Consider the following 21,592-nt stretch of genomic DNA (forward strand, 5'->3'; position numbering starts at 1 on the left):
AACTCCTGTTCTTCCCCAGTCCTTGTCTGCACTGCTATGGTGTAACTCTGCACCACTGAGTGCTCTCCTGGCAGCAAGTGACAGGGAGCCCAGGTTTACAGGGAGAAGTTGGGAAGCACTTGCTGACCTGGTCCTCCACCTGCTCCCTTCAGCGATGCTGAGTCCTGTTATGCCAGGCACCTCTGGCCACAGGTATGAGGGCAGCCTAGCCTGGTGGGAGAGGTTAGCATGTCTTTCCCTATACCCATTGACACAGACAGGGCATCGCTCAGGGACAAATCACTTTTAATGTTAATATCCCCGTTGCGTTCAGCCTCTACAAAAACTACTGACTGGTCTGTACCAACCCAAAGGCTCGGCGCGAGCCTCCCTCGCACAGGCAGCCACGTGCGGAGAGGAGGATGGTTCGATGCAGCGTGGAGCGGCCCTCCCCAGGGAGGGGGGCTGCGCTTGGCGGTGAGCTGGGCTCCCTGCCCTGTGCCTAGCAGGGGTTCGGGAGTGCTGGGCTGTGTCGATGGTCAGCGTGCGCAAGGCGCTGCGAGTCTGCACGTCACTAGGCACGGCACAAACGCGTGCTGGGGCCCTGAGCTGTATGTGGCACCCCCCAAACAGCACGTTCTCCTCATGGCGGAGACCGCATCTGTGCGGCACCCAGCACCAAGGGGCTCCAGGCCTTGCTGGGATGGGGATGGTAAATGATGCTAAGGGCAGTTCTGGGTTGGGCCGCCCCTCCCTGCTCTGCCCGCAGGGACGCCGTGCCAGACACTTCTCCATCTTTCCTTTTTCCACCTCTTCCTTGAGACCAGTTGCTACCAGGGAGCAGCTGGGCAAGGGCCCTTGGGACTCCAGCTAGCTGGTCCAGGCCGCCTGGGCGGTTCAGCCCCGCCGGGGGCACATCCTTTCTCGCCTGGGGATGGGGCTCTGCGCAAGTCCTGCAGGGAGGGGCGGCACGAGCGGGCAGGCGGGCGGGCAGGCAGGCAGCGAGCAAGTGCAGACCTGCTGCTGTTGAACGTGAGCCTCGCGGCGGGAGACCCCCATGCTGCAGACCTGGAAGACACAAGCGCAGCCTGGTACAGGTGGCCAAAGCTTGCCCTCCCTGACCTGCTGCTGCTCAAGCCTGCAGCACCTTTCCTAGCCAGACTTAGGGATATTGGTGCAGACACATGTTTCTAGCTGCGAAAACATGAGTCGGGGTCTCACTCTCTCTCCAACATCCATTCCTGCCCCAAGGATGGTTAGAGTCTGCTGCTACATCCCTTGAGACTGCTCCAGCCCCCAACGATGTGTACCTGCATGGGCTCCAAACCACATTGTTTGGCTTTGCTGCTTGAAACTTGATTTTATGCTATTAAAATTGAGCAACTTCCCATTTGCTGGGGAAGGAATATTGCACCAAGAGGCAGGTTCCTACCTCCAGTCTGCATGGGCCTCCAGCACTGTGCTCTGGCCACGCTGCTGCTCAGGTGATTAATGGGGCGAGATTGGAGCTCTCCTCTGGCGTCTTCTCTCCCTCCGGTGATGACCGCGACTTGCGCCCACCTGCAGCAGCAAAGGTGCCTAGGGCTGGGGTGCTGGGGGCCAAGGGTGCTCAGGACCGGGGGTGCATAGAGTTGGGCTGGGACCAGGTGGCTGGCTCTGCCAGAGCTAGCCCTAGGTGCAGTTTTTGCCTGCTGCTGGGATACTGCCAGGGAACTGGGCTGCCCCCCTGCTCCAAGCCAGCCCCATGCAGGGTGTCCCCAGGACGGGGCTGAGGAGCAGCTGACCTGGCCAGCGGGGTGCCGGGGCAGAGCTCTCCCCCTGGGTGCTCCCTCCCTGGGTCAGTCACTCACTGAGGGATCTCAGCAGCCTCCTGCCCAGCGTCTCCTCGGAGCTGCTTGGCGACGAGCTGGTGCCGGCCTCTTTCCCCAGGGACTCTGCCTCCAGGACAGTGCCACAGCACTCACTGTCTGCAAAAGCCCAGCGTGGCTGTAGTGTCCCAAGGCACCGCAGCCCTCGCCACCCCCAGGGTCGTGTGCGTGTGCGTGCCCTGGCCACACTCACTCTGCCGCTTGCTGTTCTCCTCGTTGTCAGCCAGCTCCTCCTGGATGAAGGGGATGCCCTCCATGCGCAGGAACACCGACTCGCTGGGACTGCGCAGCCCCTCGGAGCGGCAGCCTGCAGGGACACAGGGCAGGCGTGGCAGCAGAGTGGCGAGGTGCTGTGCCCTGGAGCAGGACGCGGCAGGACGCCAGCCGCGACAGCGGGTCCCAGTGCCAGGGACCCCCGGGGACACGAGCGCGTGGCAATGAGGAATTACACGCCTGCACGCTTGCACCTGTGTGCGTGTGCAGGCACAGAACAGCGTCCACAGGTGTGTGTGTGCAAACGCCCACGTGCCCCAGTCCGTGTGCAACTGTGTCTCTGCGGTGGCATGCTTGTCATGCCAGTGGGTCCCCGCACGGCCCTCCCGGGGGACGTGCGGCGTTGGCTTGTGGTAGGGAAGGGATGCTGCTGGGTGACTCACACATGATGCTGTTCCTCTCATTCAGGAGAGTGGTGGGGTCCTCCTTGGGCGTCTGTGGGGTTCCCCGCGTGGTCGAGGCCTTGGTTGAATCCCTGTCGAAGACCTCCATGTCGGGGGACTGCGGCGAGCTGTCCATGCGGCTGGCCACCAACGCGTTGTGGTACTGCTGCCGGGTGACCTGGGCACACAGACATGCATGCCCAGCTCAGCGGGCACCAAGCCCCACTGGGACCTCCCGGCGACTTAATGGCACCAAACCCCTGGACAGCAGGAGTGCGGGACTCCCCAGCACCCACTAGGCACCCACCAGGCTCCCGGGGCAGAGCAGAGCGAGAGGGTGCCTGGGCAGGGGGTGGCTGGGGTGGGACAGTCCCTGCCAGCTCCGCGGTACCTTGACAAACTGCACGTCGCAGAGGATGTGCACAGAGTAGTCAGGTGTGTAGATGTTGTTGCTGCTGCTATGGAGCTGTGTGGTGCTGCCCCCGTAGTCGTTGTGCTCCCGGTTGGGGGACTCGGAGCGGTTGAGCCCGCTGCACCGCGACGGTGACCTGTTCACTGCGGGACGGGACGGCAGAGAGGCAAACACTCACTCTCATTCGTGGTGCCGCTTGGGTCCCCGGTGCCGGCGCAGGGCCAGGGTGGACCGGTCACCTCTGGCGGCTGTGCCCCACGAACACCAGGGCTGGCAGGGGCCCTACAGGGACCTGCAGTGGGGGGGGTCTTCCTCGGTGCATGCTGGCGGCAGAGGCTCTGTGCCATGCCAGCCCCACGCAAAACAAAGGGACCGGGCAGGCAGGCATCCGACCTGGCACCGGCAGCAGAGGTTAGGGCTGCTGCCTGCCACCTGCCCGTCACACTGACTGACTGACAGCTCTCCTGCTAACACAGGCCCTCTGCACGGCATTTGGCACAAATTCTCCTGGTTGCAGCTGGCAGCCCACAGGGTTTACTTAACCTGCCTCGAGGGCACGCTCCTGTCCACCCTGACTCTGACAGAACAGGAGCAGAGGCTGCCACAGCAAGCTGGCCCGTCACTCATGTTGACTGATGGCCTCTGACGTGCGGCATGATGGATTCTGTCTGGTCAGTGATTTATTAGGGAACAAAGGCAGCTTGTTCCTTACATGCGTGACGTCAACATCTTGCTGACTTTGCTCTGCTGCTAAAACGCCCTTCTATTACCCGGATTGCCAGAAAGCAAGCGAAGTAGAGCAGCGTGCATGCAGGGCTGCGGGTAACCATTGTCAGAAGCAGCAACTAGCAAGAAAACGCAAGCACCGAGTGCAGGAAGTTACAGAACTGCACACCAAAAGCCCGAGCTGTCCATGGCTCCTCCTTATCTGCATCCCGTTCTTCCCAGGGTTTGCATCTTAGTAGGGAGGCTGCAGCAGGGACAGGGCTGCTGTCCCCCATCTGCCACCCGTGCTCCAACTAGTGAGGGGCTGCCTGGAGTGGGGTGCCCTGGGTGCTTCTCTCCTGGCGCTGCCCGGCATGCAGGGTCGAGGGGGCTTGGTGCACCATGCACAGGGAGCTGGAAAGAGCCTGGCACATGCAGAGGTCCCTTCCCAAAACCATGCCCATTACCTGGAGAGCCAGCCAGGGAGTCCCCTCTGCTGAAGGCAAAGGTACGGGACACTGAGACTGGCACTGCAGAGAGAAAGGGAGGAGGAAGGAAGGAGGGGATGGGGGAAGGCAAGAGACAGAGGTGAGGGTGGGAGACAGACCAAGAGGAAGAATGAGAAAAAGAATCATGTGCCAGCAGCCCAGGGCTGGGCTCCCACCACTGCCTCCAGTATCCCTTCCCACCCCTCTTATACCCTCCTGCTTCTGCTCTGCGGAGGCACTTGCCAGCTGCAGGGACCAGGACACTGGCAGGGACACCGACTTGAATGCTGTAAATGAACAGGCTGCTCTGTGATGAGGTAAGAGGAGGTGAGGCTGGGGGGACACACCAGCTCCTGCCAGGGCTGTCTGCACAGCCACACATCTTAGAGCCATGGTGAGGGCAGAAAGCATCTTCCTCCCATCAGCTGAGTGCTGGCACCCTGCTCCAGCCTGTCGCCAGCTGCTGCCAGGGGACTTTGTGGTCAGCTTGTGCCACCTGGGAGATGGGTGGAAGCTAAACTAAGTCACTGCGCTTGGCATCTGGGATGCTTCTGTGTGTGCAGGCAGGTGGCAGAGAGGGAATGTGCTCTGCAACAGCTCCCACCTCCACACAGCCCCACAGCTGCAGGCAGGGGTTGGCAGGAGACCCTCAGCAGCATTATGCAAAGCAAAAAGGCATTCATGCCCAGCTGCCTGCAGCTCCCCGCGAGGCCCTGGATCTCAACAGACTCAGGGCGATGCTGAGAAGAGTCCTCCACTGGGAGCTGCTCCATGTGGAAACCACAGGAAGCCAGGATCCCGTGTCCCGGGGTGCCTGACCCATTACCACAGACAGGGCAAATCCCTGGACATTGACTTTCCACGTTTTATTGCCATGGGTTACAGCAGCAGTGACAAACTCAAGGGCAGGCATTCCCCCTCTCTGTGACCCACTGCCTGCGGGGAGCTGCCCTGTTGCCCTCCACAGCACCCCTGGGCCATGCCACAGGGGTGCAGGGCTCCACGGGGAACATGGAGAGACTGGCACACAGCGTGAGCGATGCACCTGTTAACACCTCCTCGTGCCTCATCTTTCCTCTCACTGCTGGCAGCGTCCACCTCGAAAGCAGTGGGAGATCTGAGCCCGCTGGCTGCCAGTGCCCTCCTCCAGGCACGGCCACGCTTCCCCCAGCTGCCAGCCCTCCTGCCTGGGGCGCACTGCCCTCCCTCCAGCCACTGTGCCCGCAGCGTGGCTGCAACGCTCTAGGAACCGTCTGCTGCCTGTGTGATTAGTGTTTTTAAATTGCTTCGAAGGTAAAACCTCCAGGCAATTTGCCCCGCAGCCCCCTCCTTCTGATCTCCCTGCTCCTCGCCCAGCAACTCCTGTTCCGTGTCCTCCCCTGGATCGAAACCTTCTGCGAACAGAAGTCCAAGCAAAGGCACCAGCACAGAGCGCTGCTCAGAACAACTTCATCCAGCTGGGAGCAAAGGACGGGTTGATAACCACTAGCACTCTGTCGTGGTTTAACCCCAGCCAGCTCCCTGCTCTCACTGCCCGACCCACCACGGGGCTGGCTGTACCGGGTCTCTGCCGCTGCACCCCTGCCCCGGCCGCCAATGCCAAAGATCGCCTGGCGATAAAAAGGTTGCATAACAATGGTTAATTAATAACAAATTGTTAAATGCTCAAGGGTTAACGTCTGAATTCTCTGCTGTGACACACTACTTGCACTCATTTCTGCTGGGCTTTGCTTCAAGGAGGAAGGAGGCCGCCAGCCCGACAAGGGAGATGCCCTGCGACCTCTGCCTCCCACCCGGCCTCCTCGCTGCCCAGGGGTGCAGCACCGCACACGTCCTGTGTCCTGTGGCAGGCAGGGTGGCAGAAAACATCTCGTGACACAGCATCACACGCAAGCACGGAGAGCAAAGGAGCCCTGAGCAGCAGCGTCCCGGCAGGCAGCACTGCAGACACGCGTGGCTGCACCGACACGGCGCCCACTGTGGCTCGTGCCCTGCCTGTCCCGTGGCCCACGGGCAGCACCCCCTGCCTGAGCCCAGTGGGGCTCTGGGGATGGTCACCGAGGGCACGGGGGCATCGGCCATGCAGCAACGTCCCAGGGGAAACGGGAAACTATTTATTCCCTCTCTCCAAACCAAGCGCAGGGGAGCAGGAATGCACACTGCAGGGTTAATCCAGCAGCTCACGAGCCAGCCTTTCGAATGGAAGAAAAGCAGGCAGCAAGAAATAGGTGAGCCCTAGAGCTGCACGAAGACTGGAACGCATGGGAGTGACAGTCACCTGCCCCAAGGGACTCTCCCTCTTCTCTCCGTGACAACTCTCCCTACACCTCCCTAAAGGTTGAACTTAGCGGGTTCTTGTTTTGATTAGGCACCCAGCGCATCCTCGGCTTACCATCAGCACTGCAGCATCTGGGGCTTGGGATGACGGATGTGCCAGACTGGGGGTGGGCAGCACCTCTGCCTGCTCCCAAGCCACCAGGCACTACACGTTTGCAGGGGTGATCAGCAAAGAAGGTGGGGGGGGGGCTCACAGTCTCCCCTGATCAGAGCTCCCTCTTAACTCTTGCAAGCAGAGGATCTGCTCATTAACCCATCAACTCTACAGGCAGGGAATTTATTGGGACCGGGACATCTACTTCTAACTCAGCTAATTTCCACCACCACCATGTGCGAACAGGTCATAAGTAAATTGACCCATCTCTGCAATTCCCAAGCAGCCCCTGTTCCCCCGGTGTGGGACCCGTGTTCAGCCTGTGCTCCAAGCCTCGGGAACACGAACGGGTCCAGAGATGTTACGCTGAGACCTAGATGCACCGTGCCAGAAGTCACAGGGCTTACTGCTCCCATCTGCCGTGGGCATGCTGCCGCCTGTGGGCAGTGCCCCTTGCAGTACCCCTTGCAGTGCCAGCCGTGCTGGGATCCACCCACAGGGATCCAGCGCATGGCTGAAACCTCAAAGGGACTTCAAAGGGACCTCAAAGGGAACTCCAAGTCCCACTGCGGGGACTCTGCTGCATTGGTCCCTCAGCATGTTGTTTCTCCACTGAAGTTTTTAAAGGCGGTGATCTGAGCGCAGAGTCTGAGCTGCTCTGCACGGGATGCAAACCCATCCCTCCTCCAGCCGGCCAGCGCCACAGAAGAGAGGTTTTAGAGCCCCAGCCTGTCCCAAAATACTTACACAGGAAAGAGGATCCAGCCAGGCTGCCCACTTTCCGCACGTCGTTATCTGAAACGACAGCTGGAGGTGTAGGAATGACAGAGGAAGGGCTTCCACCTGCCCCGTGCCCCATAGCAGGGCCACCCCACCCCACGGCCAGCCCCTTCTCCTAGCCACCCGCCGGCTTAGCCCTGTGGAGGCTGCAGAAGCGAAGGCAGGGCTGGAGGGAGCCCGCAGAGCCTTTACCTGAGGAGATGACAGCCATGATGGCAGGGACACCATAGTAGGTGAATGCCCCATTCTCAAACCGCAGCCCTTCCTTGCCAACCTCCACCTCCACTTTCCCCTGGAATGAAAAGGAAAACCCGCTCAGACAGGCACCCCGTGCTTCTGGCCACCGACCCACCCAGGGCTGCAGGGACCCCTGCCGCCCCGTATGAGAAGATGGGCATCTCCGCTGGCAGAAGTAGCCCAGAGCAAGGTGGCAAGGAGAGACGGGCCACCCTCTGCTTGCCACTGCCCCAGGCACCTGCAGGATGAGGATGAAGTAGTCAACGGGGCGGTTGCGCTGGTAGAGGTAATGCTCCGCCGCCTTCTTGTTCTTTCGGTCGTACTTGAGCTCCTGGATGACATTGGGGTGTTTCAGGAGCCGCAGCAGGATCTTCTCAGAGAGGTAGGGGGACTTGAAAGGCTCCACTTCTAGAGGGGAAGCAACACACACTCACTCAGTGGGGTCAGGGCTGCCGGGAACCCCTCATCCTGAGCTGCACAGCCTCAGCCTCAGCACCCCACTGCACTGAGGGGACCCAACACAGACCCATGATGGCAGAGCAGCAGGATGCCCAGGGTGGGGGTCCAGGCAGGTGGGAACTGCTCGCTGATGGGGGAAGACCAACCCAGGAACAGCTCAAGGATGTCCTGCAAGGCTGGTGCTGCTGCAGGGAGATGCAGGGCTTGCACAAGGGCAAGGGTACCTGTTGCCATGAACCGATGCGTAGCCAGGAGGAGCTGTGGGGAGATCTTCACCTTCATCTCGCTGTCTGAGAGCCTGAAGATGGAGAAGTCCTGGGGCTTGCGTCCCCGGTGGGGCACCCGCTCCTTCTTCCGATTGTCCGCTGCGGGGCAGAGAGCAGAGCGGTCACCTGCCTGCAGCAGCCACAAAGCCACTGCAGCTGCAGAGCCCCATACCACAAGCACATGTATATAGAGGCATGTCTTGCTGCACCCTACGGCAGGGCTGCTGTGGAGCAGCAGCCAGAGCAGCAAGGTGCACAAAATATGCCGTGCATCACAGCCTTGGGGTGGAGGGAGGGAGCAGGGTGGTGGAACACGCTTCCTTCTCAGGAGCACATCCTGGGTTGCCCTGGCTAGATGCATCACCTGAGCTGGAAAGGAGCTTGGGAACCACCCATGGGCACTTCATGGCCAACACATGTGTCCCGGGGTCAGACCCTGCCCCACCACCGGCTGCTGATGCTGGTGCTTCTCTTATCTGGAGCATTCAAGACTCCCTGACATCTGACCAGCATCTCTCCATCACTCTTGTTTTTCCCACCATGACTTTGAATTGCTCTGGGGAAGGACCACGATTTGTTCTGGCCTGTTTCCTACCCACATGTCTGTCTGTCTGTGCGGGCTCCCACCCTGGCTCCTGCAACCGCAGTAGCTGCTCTGGGACACTAACTGTACAGATCCGTCTCATCCAGGATCTCGGACTTGATGATCTCCTCAATGACATCCTCCAGGGTGACAATGCCCATCACCTCGTAGAACGGGTCTCCTTCCCCTTCATTGTTCACCCGCTGCACGATGGCCAGGTGGGACTTTCCTGCGAGGGGAGAGCAGAGCGGCAGTGAGACCCCCACCCCAGGAGAGAGGGGTCCCCCAGCACGGCGGGCTGGCAGGCGGACAGGGCTCGGTGGTAGGCACAGATCACAGCCAAACCTCAGAAGCAGCCACTATCGCCCAAACCCACCCCAACCGCACTAACCCAAGGAGAAGGGTTGGACACACAGCCCAGCCTAACAGGGCTGCTACTCCCCAGGCTGATTTCTAGGTGTCATGGGACTCTGCCTGGCTCTTTTTTGGGGCCGCTTGCTTTCTTTACCCAGGCAATCTGCTGCGAGTCAGTCTGTTTAGCTCTTTGACAGCCTCCTGTGCAGGAATGAAGTGTACGTTATACCAGCTGCTTCTTGCTTACCCTCAGCTTCATTGGCATGACAAAACTCTTAACAGAGCAATGAGACAGTGTCCTCCAACACAGAAATGTGAGCATGTCCTTGGGCTCTACTGGCTTCCCTCATCTTCCTGGTGTTTTCTCATTCTGTTGTTAATTATCTTTCCTATCAAACTGCCAGGAACAGCTCCCCCACATCTTTCTATCCATCACTGTCTGGACTGATCCTAAAGCTTTTCTTAAAATACAGGCAAAGCCTCCAGCTCCTTGGAACGGCAGCTGGTTTTAATGCAGAAGTGCGTATGTTTGTTTGCAGCTTTCAGCCCAGCTCCTGCAGAACTCTTGGGTGAACCATCTGGATGCAGAGGCTGAATGCTTTTCAAGCCATCAGCTTGCACCTGAATGTCTTCTCCAACCCCTGCCCCTGACAGCCTCTCCTCTCCGTTACCTTAAACAAGCAGACTGGGACCAGGACCTTTAGCTGCAATGATGGTGACTCCTGCTTGGAAGTCGCAGTGTTTCTCAATCACAGTTTCAGTTTCCTCACTTGCCCCAGTAAGCTGGCAGCTCTGCTGACACATTCTCAGGCTTCTTGCTTTTGGCATACTTGAAACATCGCTATTTGTTTTTGCACGTCCAGCTCTCTGTAAGCTGTTTTGACTTCTTCAACTTCTCCCTTCCTTTACTGTCTGCTCTGATTTATGCTCCTGCTCAGCAGCTTGACCAGAACCCAACTTCCAAGCCACAAACAACTTCTGGGTTTCTAGCTCCAACGTATTCTTGGATCTGCCAACGAACAGCACTGGCTTTCTTACTGCCCCTGTGGCTCCTACACTGCTCAGCAGTGCACACAGGTTCTGAACCTCTAGTTTTACTTAAAATGTTAAAAATGTCCTTCATCAGTCCCACAGCCAACAATTTCGCCTCCCTCTGTTTGCTCTGCATCCCTGGGGTCTCCTGTTGCAATGCCTACACAAACCCAACTGTACCGTGGGCACTGCAGGGACCTCCAGAAACCTAAGACACCTTATTTTCCCCACAGGCCCAGAGCTGAGGTCCTTGAACAGCAACAGTCACCCAAAAGGGGGGCAGGTCCCTTCTGCTATGCAGCTGCTTCTGCATCTGCTTCTCCCATAAAACCTCCCTGACAAACTCGCCTGCTGCTCTGGGTGAGGGGATGGGAACAGTGTTTATGTATAAAGATGCAATAGGGGTGGGCTCCTGCCTGCTGCACAGCTCCCTCCTCACCCGCTGGTGCCTTCTGGCTCATCCCCGCGAAGGGACAGGGATGAACACATCCAGGGCAGCCCAGCAATCCCATCAAACACATCTTGCTGGGGACCATGCGACCTTCAAATAACCCTGCCCTGGATCTGAGACGAGCAAATGATATTTCTCAGCCGAAGATCAGTACTATATATTTCTCACAGCAAAGCTTGGGCATTTTCCACAGTATAAATTCCCTCCTCCTCATACCAAGCTTTTATTGCAAGATTTCAGAGAGCAGCTCGCTGCCTCCCACGCCTACGGAATTAGAACATAACATCGCAGCAAGTAGCACCAAGATGCACTTTAAAAAACCAAATCAATAGCCTCGGGGCATTGAAAATTCAGCATGTTCTTTGGACCGGGCTATTTCACTCCTTTTCGTACATGGGTTTGTGCATCTTGTCTGTTCAGTGGGTAATAAAGCAACATGACTTGAGACTTAAAAAGAGAAAAGCAGCAGAGTTGGCCGCAAGACAGCAGCAACAGCTACGTTTCATCTTAGCAAAGTCCAACTTTTGAAAATGTCTCCTTTGCCAAACCCCGCTCCCAAACACTGGGGCCATCTGGTCTCCTACAAGTCCTCGGGTGAGCAAGGAGAGGGGAGAAGTTATTTCTTTTGGCCGAAAGCTTGTTGTTAATGACATTTACATGCAACCCAAAACCACCAAGCCCTTACAAAAAGCTTAGGTGCTACTTAAAGGCAGTCAGAGAGTAATGGAGGCAATTCTTTTTTTGGCCAAACACCTACATCAACACTGTAATTTACTCTAGAGCAGCCTCAGAGAAATGTGATTCCAGCTCCATGTTCACGTAGCGACAAATGAGATTATTTAGAAATAACCCAGCACTGTTAGTCTGGGAGGAGACCCACAGTTTCACTACACTGGGGGCAGAGCCAGGAGGGCTGTTAGAGTGCTCAAGAGTTCTTTATTTTCACAGAAAATAAACACTTTTAGCCACACCATAAACCCCCAGGTTTAGGTTTTCAGGCTAACATCCGCATTAGAGATGGAGCAGGTACCCAGCAATGGAAAATTGTTGCAATTCATGTGGTTGCTCCTGGCCCACACCGAGTGAGCCGATCCTAGCCCCTGCCTGGCCAGCGGATCACAAAACACCCCAAAACCCACTCCCATCCCTTGCAGAGCTGGGTGCAAATGACTGCTGCTCCAGCTGGCCCCCACTGGGAAAGGGCTGACTTGCCCGGATTTCCTACCTGAGGGACAGGAGATCGTTTGCAAAGTCCTGCCCCCCAACCTGGCTGGGTCCTGAGTCTCCTCCCATCACTTTTTTAACAGACCCTATAAATTTGACAGTGGGGAGGGAGGGTTTGTAGGTGCCCTGCCTGTATGGTCATGGCTTGGTCCCTCATGGATTGGGGATGCTGCCAAGCTCAGCTGCATCCCCTTACCCTGGGAGCTGCTATACTTGCACAGAGCAAAAGCAGTGGCATTTGGAGCAGGTATGAGGGCAGAAGCGGGGCTATTTTATGAGGTGGAAGCAATGTCCAAGGGAGGGTGGCACAGCGATAGACCCAAGGATATCGGGGTGGGGTGGGAGGGTGTCATGTTCTCTTCTTGAGCTGTTACACTGCAGGTCTGCCTCAGTGGGAGTACAACAGAGAGAGATAAATCATTTAAACAAAACCCCAAACTTGATCTAAACCAGCTTTAAGATCTGTGAAACTGATTCAAAAATCTGAGCTATTGTAACCATTGCTTGATAGCTCAAATGAAATGAATTATAAGGGTGAGCTGCCTCCCCACTAGCAAGCTGTCACATGTGAATTTTACAGAGCTATCACTGATGCAGGAAAGCACAGTGAAACACTGGAGAATCAAAGCCTTGGTTTGGCAAATGCTAGAACAAATGGGCAATTAACTTCACTTTTGTGAATAGCTCCACTGGCCTCCGCAGGACTGCTCTCGCACAGGAAGTCTATAGGTGATTAAGTGTCTGCTCAGCATGGGATACAACTGTACTAAATTCTTTATGAGCTACACGAAATCTGCTCTTTTCAAACAACAGCTTCAGTAGAAAGTTAATGCCTCAAAATGCTAAATTACAGAGCTAATATAAACAGCCAAAAGCTTCCGGATGGAGCAAGCATCTGAACAGATATCTAAAGCTTTTATGCCCATTTTTAGGAGCCTTGTTTTTCATAGGTACCTAAATGACCTTGGGCTCATAGATCCACCTCAAAGCATCCTCCCTGATGGGAGAACAGGGTCTGAACACATGGAAATGCCTTTACTTGTGGGAAAGAAACTGCTGTTGGCTGCAAATATAGCCCAGACTACTTCCTTATCATTTTTTTATGTAGGTGCTCTGCCAGAGGAATGTTAAAGATGCTTTAGCCTTGTCTCTCATTCCACGGGATGAGCATTCTGAGCATGAAATTTATTTTCATGAATTTTACGGTAAGATCTAAAGCTGTTACTAGGAGATCAAAGGTACAGGCACAAGCCATGAACCATTTACAGCTACAAAATGGAAGGCAAAAAAAAAAAGAGTAATTGGTAAATAAGGTTGATTTGTGAAACAACCATGAGGTAACTGAAATCTATTTTCTGTGTGCTTTTCATCAGAGCTCTTCTCTGGGCCAGGGGCTGCCAGCATCTCTGTGTCCTCTTGCAGTCCTGCATCTGAAGTAAGTGGGGACCCTGATTTGAACTTCTTGACCTGGAAACGTGTGTGAGTGTGCTCTTGTGTTACCACACCTCAGCATCAAGGGTGAAAGCACATGCCTGAGGAATTGCACCTAGAGGCAAAGCACGTCTACACCTAAACAGGGGGGAAATAACCAGGAGGGCTGTGGGGCACCCAGCTCTATGGGGAATCAGAGCTATGTGAAAGGAAAACTGTAAACCCTAATCTAAACCAGACCTTCACCAGACATGAGAACTTCATCTGCTTACATCTGTCTCTAGTAGAATACAAAAGCCTTTCTCATACTCTGCTTTGGTGCTCTTCCTAAACCTAAGGAAAACTGGGAAAAAGATGGAATATTTGGAATAGCTGATGTATTACCATTGACAAAACAGATCAGGAGGGTAAGGGGGATATTGGAGGGGACACGGAGTCTCATCTTCCATCTGCTGTACAACAGGGTTCTGACCTCCTGGGTATGACCCTGCCTGCCCACAAATGGTGGCTTCCCTTGCATGTTACTTGGAGCCTAAGGAAGCCTACAAGGATGCTGAGGCTTTCTGAAGCTAAAAAACTTCTAAAGAGCTGATGCAAAACTGTTTTCATTGGTGTCTGTAGCATAGGCCACTTTACGTTTTCCCACAGCTCAGTCTGAAGGTGCCTTTGACAGCTCCCAAAAGGGAGATGGCTGGCTGGGAGCCCTCTCCCCCAAAGACACGGCTCCCCTCTCGCTTTGCTGAATGCCTCCCCGGAGCAGGCCTGTTCCTGGGCTTGCTGGGGCAGGGTAAAGCAGCCCAGGATCCACACAGTAAAATTTAGCACTGTTTGCAGGGGGGAAAGCAAAGTAATGTTTCAGGCAGAGTTGCAGCAGGAGTCACTGAAGCCATCTTTGTGAGGTGTATCAGCACCTCACCCACTCTCAGCCTGGCAATCGCCCATCAGGGGAGGTGTACGGGATAGTTCCTGAATAACAACGAGCTCCTTAACCCATACAACTGGCTAGGAAGGTCATTCCTTCAGCCCATCAAGCGCCCAAGATAGCGGCTATCACGCTTGCACAAATCTCTTGAAGGCCGATTTAAATTTCAAGCCGTGCTTTGTGCTTTCGTGCTTGCAATGACTGCAGGCTCAGAAGAAGGACCATAAGAAAAGCAGCTGAAATGGTACTGGCCCCAGCTCCTGGCAAGTGTGAGCACCTTCTCCAGCTACATTCAATTTGTACAAGTCTAGTAGAGGCCATGGAGTATTTTGAAAAGCAAAGACAGACCCTAGGGCAGAGCTGTCCTCTGCAGGACAGGCTGTTTTCCCTGCTAAGCCAGGAAGTTTGTTTTTGGAGAATTTACTTTTAGTAACTCCTAAAAGATGCCAAACCACAGAAGGCTAATTTGAGCTGCACGTCAGCCTCTGCCCTGCTGCAGGAAAATGAACATAAGAGAAAATTTCTACTGTTCCTCTCACAGAGGAAAATTACTTGCTAAAAGGTGCCACTGCTATATATAGACTCCCCCAGGAAATTAGTCAACAAAATCTATAAATTCAGGAATGGGATAAGACTACGACTTTCCAAAGGCACTACAGAAGAAGGAGGTGGACCTCACAGAAGAGTTCCCCATGAGGAGTTAGATCACAGGACTGGAGCCACAACACGCATTGCTTTGGTTACTTTGTAGGGATGGAGGAGAAACAGACTGCATCACCCACAGCATTTCACGCTGAATGAATGCATAAACCTTTCCTCCTAGCTCCATGTTCCCAAGGTGAAGTTTATCCTACTGGGACCTCATCTGCCCCTCTACATTGCTTTAGCTTGCTAAATATGGTGCAGTTATTTCTCTGGTGTATTAGGTATTTCCTCCTGGGAGCCTAGAATAAAGGTAGGTACTCCGAGATGTACCAGTACCAATCGCCAAGAAATTGTCTCCAAATTTTTTCACTCCAGTAGTTTCAGCTCCTTTCAGGCTGCAGGTGGCAAAGTTACTGTGCTGGTATGTATTTTCTTATTTCTAGAGAAGAAGGGACACATTTTCTGTAGTGTCCTCCACTTAGCACTTCTATGTAGATGCAGCACAACTATGCATGCCTTCTATAATGACCCCGTCTAGCTTGCCTGAAAAGATGGCAAATTGGGCGTCCAGATCTCGCTATAGTGCATTCTGCTGAGTTTTGATGAGAAGATAAAGTCAAAACCATCTTCTAGCACAAGTATTTCCTTCTTTCAGCTGGACCTGTCTCATGCTGCTGTGATGTTGGTTTTCAATCGTTTTTGCAGCTGCCCTCCTCTTTCGGGCTGTGGGTCGAAGTCCAAGCTATCCCATTGCAGGCTACACCCCCCCCCCCGCCCCCCGCTGCTGTTTGCAGCCTTCTCTGGGTTCTTCCCAGTTCTCATTAGTGCCCCCAATTTAACCATCTTTCTCCAGGAATTAGTGGCAAAAGAGACATCAAACGATGCCAGCAGCAGTAGGCCTGTGAAGGGGCAGATGTGAAGGGTTTGACCAATTCTGCTGTGATGGGGCAGGGGCCAGGTTTTGTCAACCAGGAGCTCACAGCGCTCTGGGCCCTGTAACCACACCAGGCCATTAGTTCTCTAGGTGCTACTGAAGTGCATGCTACTATTTTCATATAATTTAAATGTTTTGGCAAGCTGATGTTACAGAAGTGCCCTTTCCCAGGTTTGTGGAGGGTAATCCCACCTACACAGGGTCCTGCTGGGGGAGAGGGGATTTGCAACTCATCTATGCATTAAACTCAAGGCAAATGTCAATGGGCCGTAATGGAACTGAGCTCAAACAAGGTTAGGCGTGAGCGTACCTAGAAACCAATGAAGGAAAACTTCCCTTCAAACCCTGCTATAAAAGATCAGAGAGGAAAAAAGCTGATCATCTTCATATCTAGGATAGTACAACGAGAGAAAAGAAATGCATCAGATAAACAAGGATAATAGTGTGGTATCAGTGAGTAGGAGGAGAGACAGAAAAGAAAAAGTGCTGCTGGAGGTGTGAGCAAGAGTCCCAAACTGCTGTATTTAATCATTCCTTGACATCTTCAGTAAGAAGGAACAAATGTTTGTGTACTGTGGCAAGGAGCTCTGGCACTGAAATTGTGTTACTTATACATTATGCAAAAAAAATGACATTATGGGTATAATGAATGTGACAGAACATTAATCATTAGTGAAACAGATCAGAAGTATACATTGCTATCCAGGAAAGAAAGATATAAAATGTAATGAGTATTTTGTATAAACACTGTAATAACAAAAAGAAATAAAGGATACAAAAACTGTTGGAGTTAATCATGGGAGAAGGAAAAGAAAGCTGGCAAGGTTTCTCTAGAGGTTTGTCAGGGACCTAAGGACCTGGAGGTGGTTATCAATGCCCATCCTTACCGGAGACTTGAATTTCCTAGAAAGACACCAGGCCTTATCAGACAGTATTTGCTGTCCTGCAGGCACTTTGGATGTGCAAAGTGATGAATGCCTTCATTAAGCACTCGCTGAGCCAACAAGCAATCAGCCTACTCTCTAATTAGTGGAGGTGTCACAGAAGACCCGGCCAGGGAGAGCAACCTTGATTGGATCAAACAAGATACTCCACCATAATTCAAACAGACACAGAAAAGGAGACAGTGATGAAGATTCTTAATTACAAATGGGAAATCTTTATTTTAGAAATTAAATAGTCAAGTGAACGTGGCTGAAACAGCAGTGGACGGGACTGAAGGCAGCTGGGAGCGAACGTCTGTCGCAGTGTGGGAGCTGGCAGGGGAATCTGTATTTAGAACTAGGAAAAGAAAGTTTAGGAGGGGTTCAGGGCTTGGCTGGGGGGTGGCTATCTACAGACACAGGATGTTGGGTGTGACCAAATGCCTACAAATAGGGGAAAGATGAATTAGAAGAGAACAGCAACACCTGAGGAGAAGAACATTTTGGGGAAGAGCTGGAATTGCTAAACACCATGCTGAGTTAGATACTAAGACCAAAAGCAAGTCTTTTCAGCCACATAATTGAGAAAACAGAAGGAGAAATGAGATGGGAACAGAAATAACTTTTAGGAAGAGCTCTACGTAGGGGCTGTAGCAAAACGCCCCAGAAGGCCATGATGGCAACCAGATGTAAGGGAGGAAGAGCCTGAAGCGAAATGCCAAGAGTTTAATGGAGCAAAGCTGAAGAAGGACGGATAATCTACATGTGAGATGAGGACTAGCATGTGAAAAGTGTAGGGCAGGTAGCAAAGCTTGTTAACGCACCTGTCAGCTCAGAAAACACCACACACAAAACACCCCTGTTTAAGCAGGGCAGAGAGGACAGCAAAGGGCAGTGAGCTAAGCAACCACAAGTCCATTTCTATAGGTTTATTGATCCATAGGGTACCAGGCTGTAAGAGCAAATTTGGAGGGGGAAGTAGTTGAATGCATCAAAGTAAATCAGATAAAGGGCAGGGGAGGCTGACCAAGGGGGACTGTGCCAAAGTCATCTGACATCTTCGGTAAAACCAAACTCCCTAGACAAGGAAGAGGTAGCAGAGACCTCGGGTGAACTTCAGTAATGTAGTATCATGCGGGAAGCCAGAGTTAAGAAGGAGCTGTGAAGCGCAGAAGGAATTAGGAAGAGGAGAGGGAACTGGTTATGTTAGAAGAGGCATGGGGTTGGGGGGAAATACTGCAGCTCATCAAGGTTGAACCCAGCGAGCAATCTTAATGCTTTTGCTAACAGTCTCGGTATAAAACCCAGGAACTGGCTGATTTGCACCGTTGTGAGTCTCCAGTTGTCCTGAGGGGCAGAGAGGGTTGGTGGTGTGTCAGACAGAATGCTCCCTGTGATCCCAGGAGGCGGTGGGAACACAGCTGTGCATCTCCAGAGAGGATGCTGACCTGCATGTATCTGATGATCCCTGTCCTGGCGCACAAGAAACGTCCTCCCTCCCCTCCTCCCAACTCTAAAAACGAGCACGGAGGTGACTCACAGAGAGGCTTTCTCTGTATCTGGGATGGACCAGGTTGGCCTTTCTCACATGATCAGCTCTGCTTGCAGCAGAGCGGCCCCGGGCAGCCCGGGGAGCTGAGTGCTGTCCTCCCGCATTACATAATGCAGGATGTCACCGCTGCAGCCATTTCTTAAAGACTCACTCACCACGGTACGACCTACCGAGTAACATGCAGCAAAACACAATTCCCAGCGAGGGGGAGAAAAAAACCACATGCTGTGTGTATTCTCGAGGTATGGTTAATGAAATACAGCTCTCAGCATCTCTGGGGCTGCTGGCAGCTGCTGCATTATGAGTACTGTCACAGCTGCAAAAAAAGTACAGCTCTTTGTAAGGGTTTAGGCTTTTGTTCTTCCTTTAAATCGCTTGCACAGAAACACTTTCTAGACCTGCTTCTCACTACTAAGCTGAAAACACAAAAGCCGAGTAACAAGACGGGATCTCCTGCCATAAACTCCTCCGCGCCGAACAGAGCGGCGAATGCTGGCTTGCCTGGGCAGGGGTGCGAGGCAGGCACCGTGCCCACGCTGCCAGGCCCCCGCAGAGACACCGGCCCTGCGGGACGGGCTCACCCGCTGAGCCAGCAACCTCTGAGGCCGAAGGCCCTTACAGTCTCCATAACATCGCAGGCACGACCGGCATTGCAGGCCCTCGATCCACCCGGGGGCTGTTCCAGCACGTGCCGCCAGGGTCACCGCCACACCAGCACATGCAGGGCCCAACTCCCCCCAGCATCCCCGGTACCTGCTGGGTCCTGCCAGGAGGCCACGCGGGGTGGGCCGTGGGGGCTGCTGACCTGGGACTCATTGGGGGTGCAGAGGGGCGCAGGGGGAGCCCGGGGGGTGGCGGCCCGGCGGCCTCACCCTTCTTGAACTCCTCAAGCAGCGTGTCGAGGCGCGTGTCGTTGAAGACGCAGTGGAGCGGGCGGCGGTAGAAGCGGGTGACAGTCTGCAGGGGGGTGCAGTCATCGGGGTCGACGAAGGCCAGGTCCTTGACGAAGAGCAGGTCGACGATGTTGTCGCGCCGGTCGCCCTCGTAGACGGGGATGCGGGTGTAGCCGGAGCGGAGGATCTCGGAGACGGTGGCGAAGTCCAGCACGGCGTCGGCGCGGAGCATGAAGCAGTCGGCCAGCGGCGTCAGCACGTCCTCCACCACCTTGGTGCGCAGCTCCAGCGCGCCCTGCACCATGGCCAACTCCTCCCGCACCAGGTCGCCGTGGGGGCCGGCGGCGCGCAGCGTCTCCAGCAGCCGCTCCCGCGTGGAGAAGACGCTGAGCTCCTGCCGCAGCGCCCAGTCCAGCAGCCGGCTGAGCGGGTAGCAGAGGGGGAAGGCGGCCAGCATCAGCAGCCGGGTGAGGCACAGGGTGCGGGAGGCGATGGCCAGCCCGTGCCGCGAGCAGACCGAGTAGGGCAGCACCTCGCCGCCCAGGAAGACGGCGGCGGCGCACAGCAGCACCGGCAGCCAGGGCGCTCCCCGCGGCCCGCCCGCCGCCGCCGCCGCCCCGCCGCCGGGCAGCGAGGCGCAGAGCCAGCCGGCCAGCGCCGCGTTGGCCCCCGCCTGCCCCAGCAGCAGCGTGCAAAGCAGGTAGGTGCCGCCGCCGCCGCGCACCGCCTGCACCCGCCGCGCCTGCTCCCGCTCGGCGGCCGAGCCGCTGTTGCGCAGGACGCGGAGCTCCAGCGGGTCCAGCGAGAGCAGCGAGAGGCGCAGCCCGCTGAACAGCGCCGACAGCCCCAGCAGCAGCAGGGCGCCCAGCGCCCGCAGCCAGCCCGCCTCGGGCAGCGGCAGCAGCCAGGCGCCCAGCGCCGGGGCGGCCGGCCGGACCCGCAGCAGGAAGCCGCCGGCCGCCCCGTGGTGCGCCCAGGCCCGCCCGTCCCAGGCGCAGAGCGAGAAGAGCCGCCCGCCCGGCGCCGCCGCCGCCTCGCCCTTGCGCGGCTCCCGCACCCGCACCTCGGCCAGCGCCGAGCCCGCCGCCCCGCCCGAGCGCAGCGGCCCCACCACCTCCACGTCCGAGGCCCAGGCGCTGCGCTCCCGGCACCGCTCCGCCGGGCCCCGCGCCGCCTTGCCGCCCCCCCCCGCCGCCGCCGCCGCCGCCGGAGCCGCCTCCTCGATGAAGACCAGCCGCGGCTCCCGCTCCCCCGCCGGCCCGCGGCTGCCGTTGCCCTCGGGCGGCGGCTGGAAGTAGAGGCGCAGGAGGAAGCGGCTCCCCTCCGCCGCCTGCACCGCGCCGCCCTCCAGGGACACCCGGCCCGGCGCCGTGTCCTCGGGCCGCAGCCCCAGCAGCCAGGCGGCCCCGGCCGGCGGCCGCGGCGACAGCGAGAAGAACAGCAGCAGCACGGCGCCCCGGCTCCGGCCCCAGCCGCCGCCGCCGCCGCGCCCCGGGCCCGCTGCCGCCGCCGCCGCCATGCCGCTGCGCCGGCACCGCAGCGCCCGCCCGCCGCACCGGGACTGCAGCGGGGAGCCGGCACGGCGCGGCGCGGCGCGGCGGCACACGTGGGCCGGGGGGGCGGGCAGCCGCCGCGCCACGTGCGACCGGGAGCCGGCCCGCGGCGCCTCGGCGGGAGGAGCCGGCGGAGCGGGGCTGCCGGGACGGCCTACGCGGGTGGGGGGGGGGGGGCTCGTCCTCCCGCCCCGTACGGCCCACGCGGGAGCATCCCCACGGCGGGCGGCACCGCGCGCTCTCCCCACATAGTGGCGCGACGCTGGCGGGGCTGCCCGGGAGCCCATCCCCGGGGGTACGGGGCCGCCCCCAGCCCCGGCAGGTAGAGAGGGCTGCGGGCCCCGAGCAGCGAGCCCTGCCCCAGCCACCCGCCACCGGGCTCGCTCCCGGTTTCAGCCCGGGTGCACCGCGAGGGCCGGCTGTGCGGGGGGCTGTGCGGGGGGCTGCGCCTCCCCGTGCGCTGTGCGGTCCAGGGTTGCTGAAGGGCTTCCGCCGGCAGTCCCTAGAGCTGGGGTGTGCGGTCAGCCTCCCTCTGTCACCCGCCGAGGCCCAGCTCTTCCGTTCAAATTCATCTCCCTTCTTCCTATGGGAGTGATTTTTTTAATTTTTTTTTTTTTTTTATAATGGGGGGCGGATAGTCGTTAGGTTTGCGGTCTTGCTAGGAAACAAATGTACCACGCTGTAACTAACATTTATTCTCATGTCTAGACCTGATGGGGAATGTGATACACAAACGGGGTTTATCAGCTTCAGGAGTATATGCTGAAGAAGGCTCTTAGGGACTGCGGAAACTTTCGGGTCTTCCCTGGACCAA

General features: G+C 56.4%; 1 protein-coding gene across 1 annotated transcript; it reads right to left on the reverse strand.

Annotated features, from left to right (window-relative positions):
• Positions 1-386: 386 nt before the first annotated feature.
• On the reverse strand, positions 387-20,744 carry CNNM1 (cyclin and CBS domain divalent metal cation transport mediator 1). The gene is made up of 13 exons (XM_075026728.1): positions 19,205-20,744; positions 8,950-9,093; positions 8,240-8,380; positions 7,795-7,964; positions 7,512-7,611; positions 7,287-7,334; positions 4,088-4,150; positions 2,895-3,058; positions 2,504-2,681; positions 2,041-2,154; positions 1,830-1,946; positions 1,412-1,539; positions 387-1,047 (listed from the first exon to the last, which is right to left on the reverse strand). Exons 1-12 carry the CDS (start codon positions 20,742-20,744, stop codon positions 1,460-1,462), a joined length of 2,859 nt encoding a protein of 952 aa, XP_074882829.1. The 3' UTR covers positions 387-1,047; positions 1,412-1,459.
• Positions 20,745-21,592: the final 848 nt, after the last annotated feature.

The sequence above is a fragment of the Buteo buteo genome, chromosome 4, assembly GCF_964188355.1.
Source record: "Buteo buteo chromosome 4, bButBut1.hap1.1, whole genome shotgun sequence".
Classification (NCBI taxonomy): domain Eukaryota; kingdom Metazoa; phylum Chordata; class Aves; order Accipitriformes; family Accipitridae; genus Buteo; species Buteo buteo.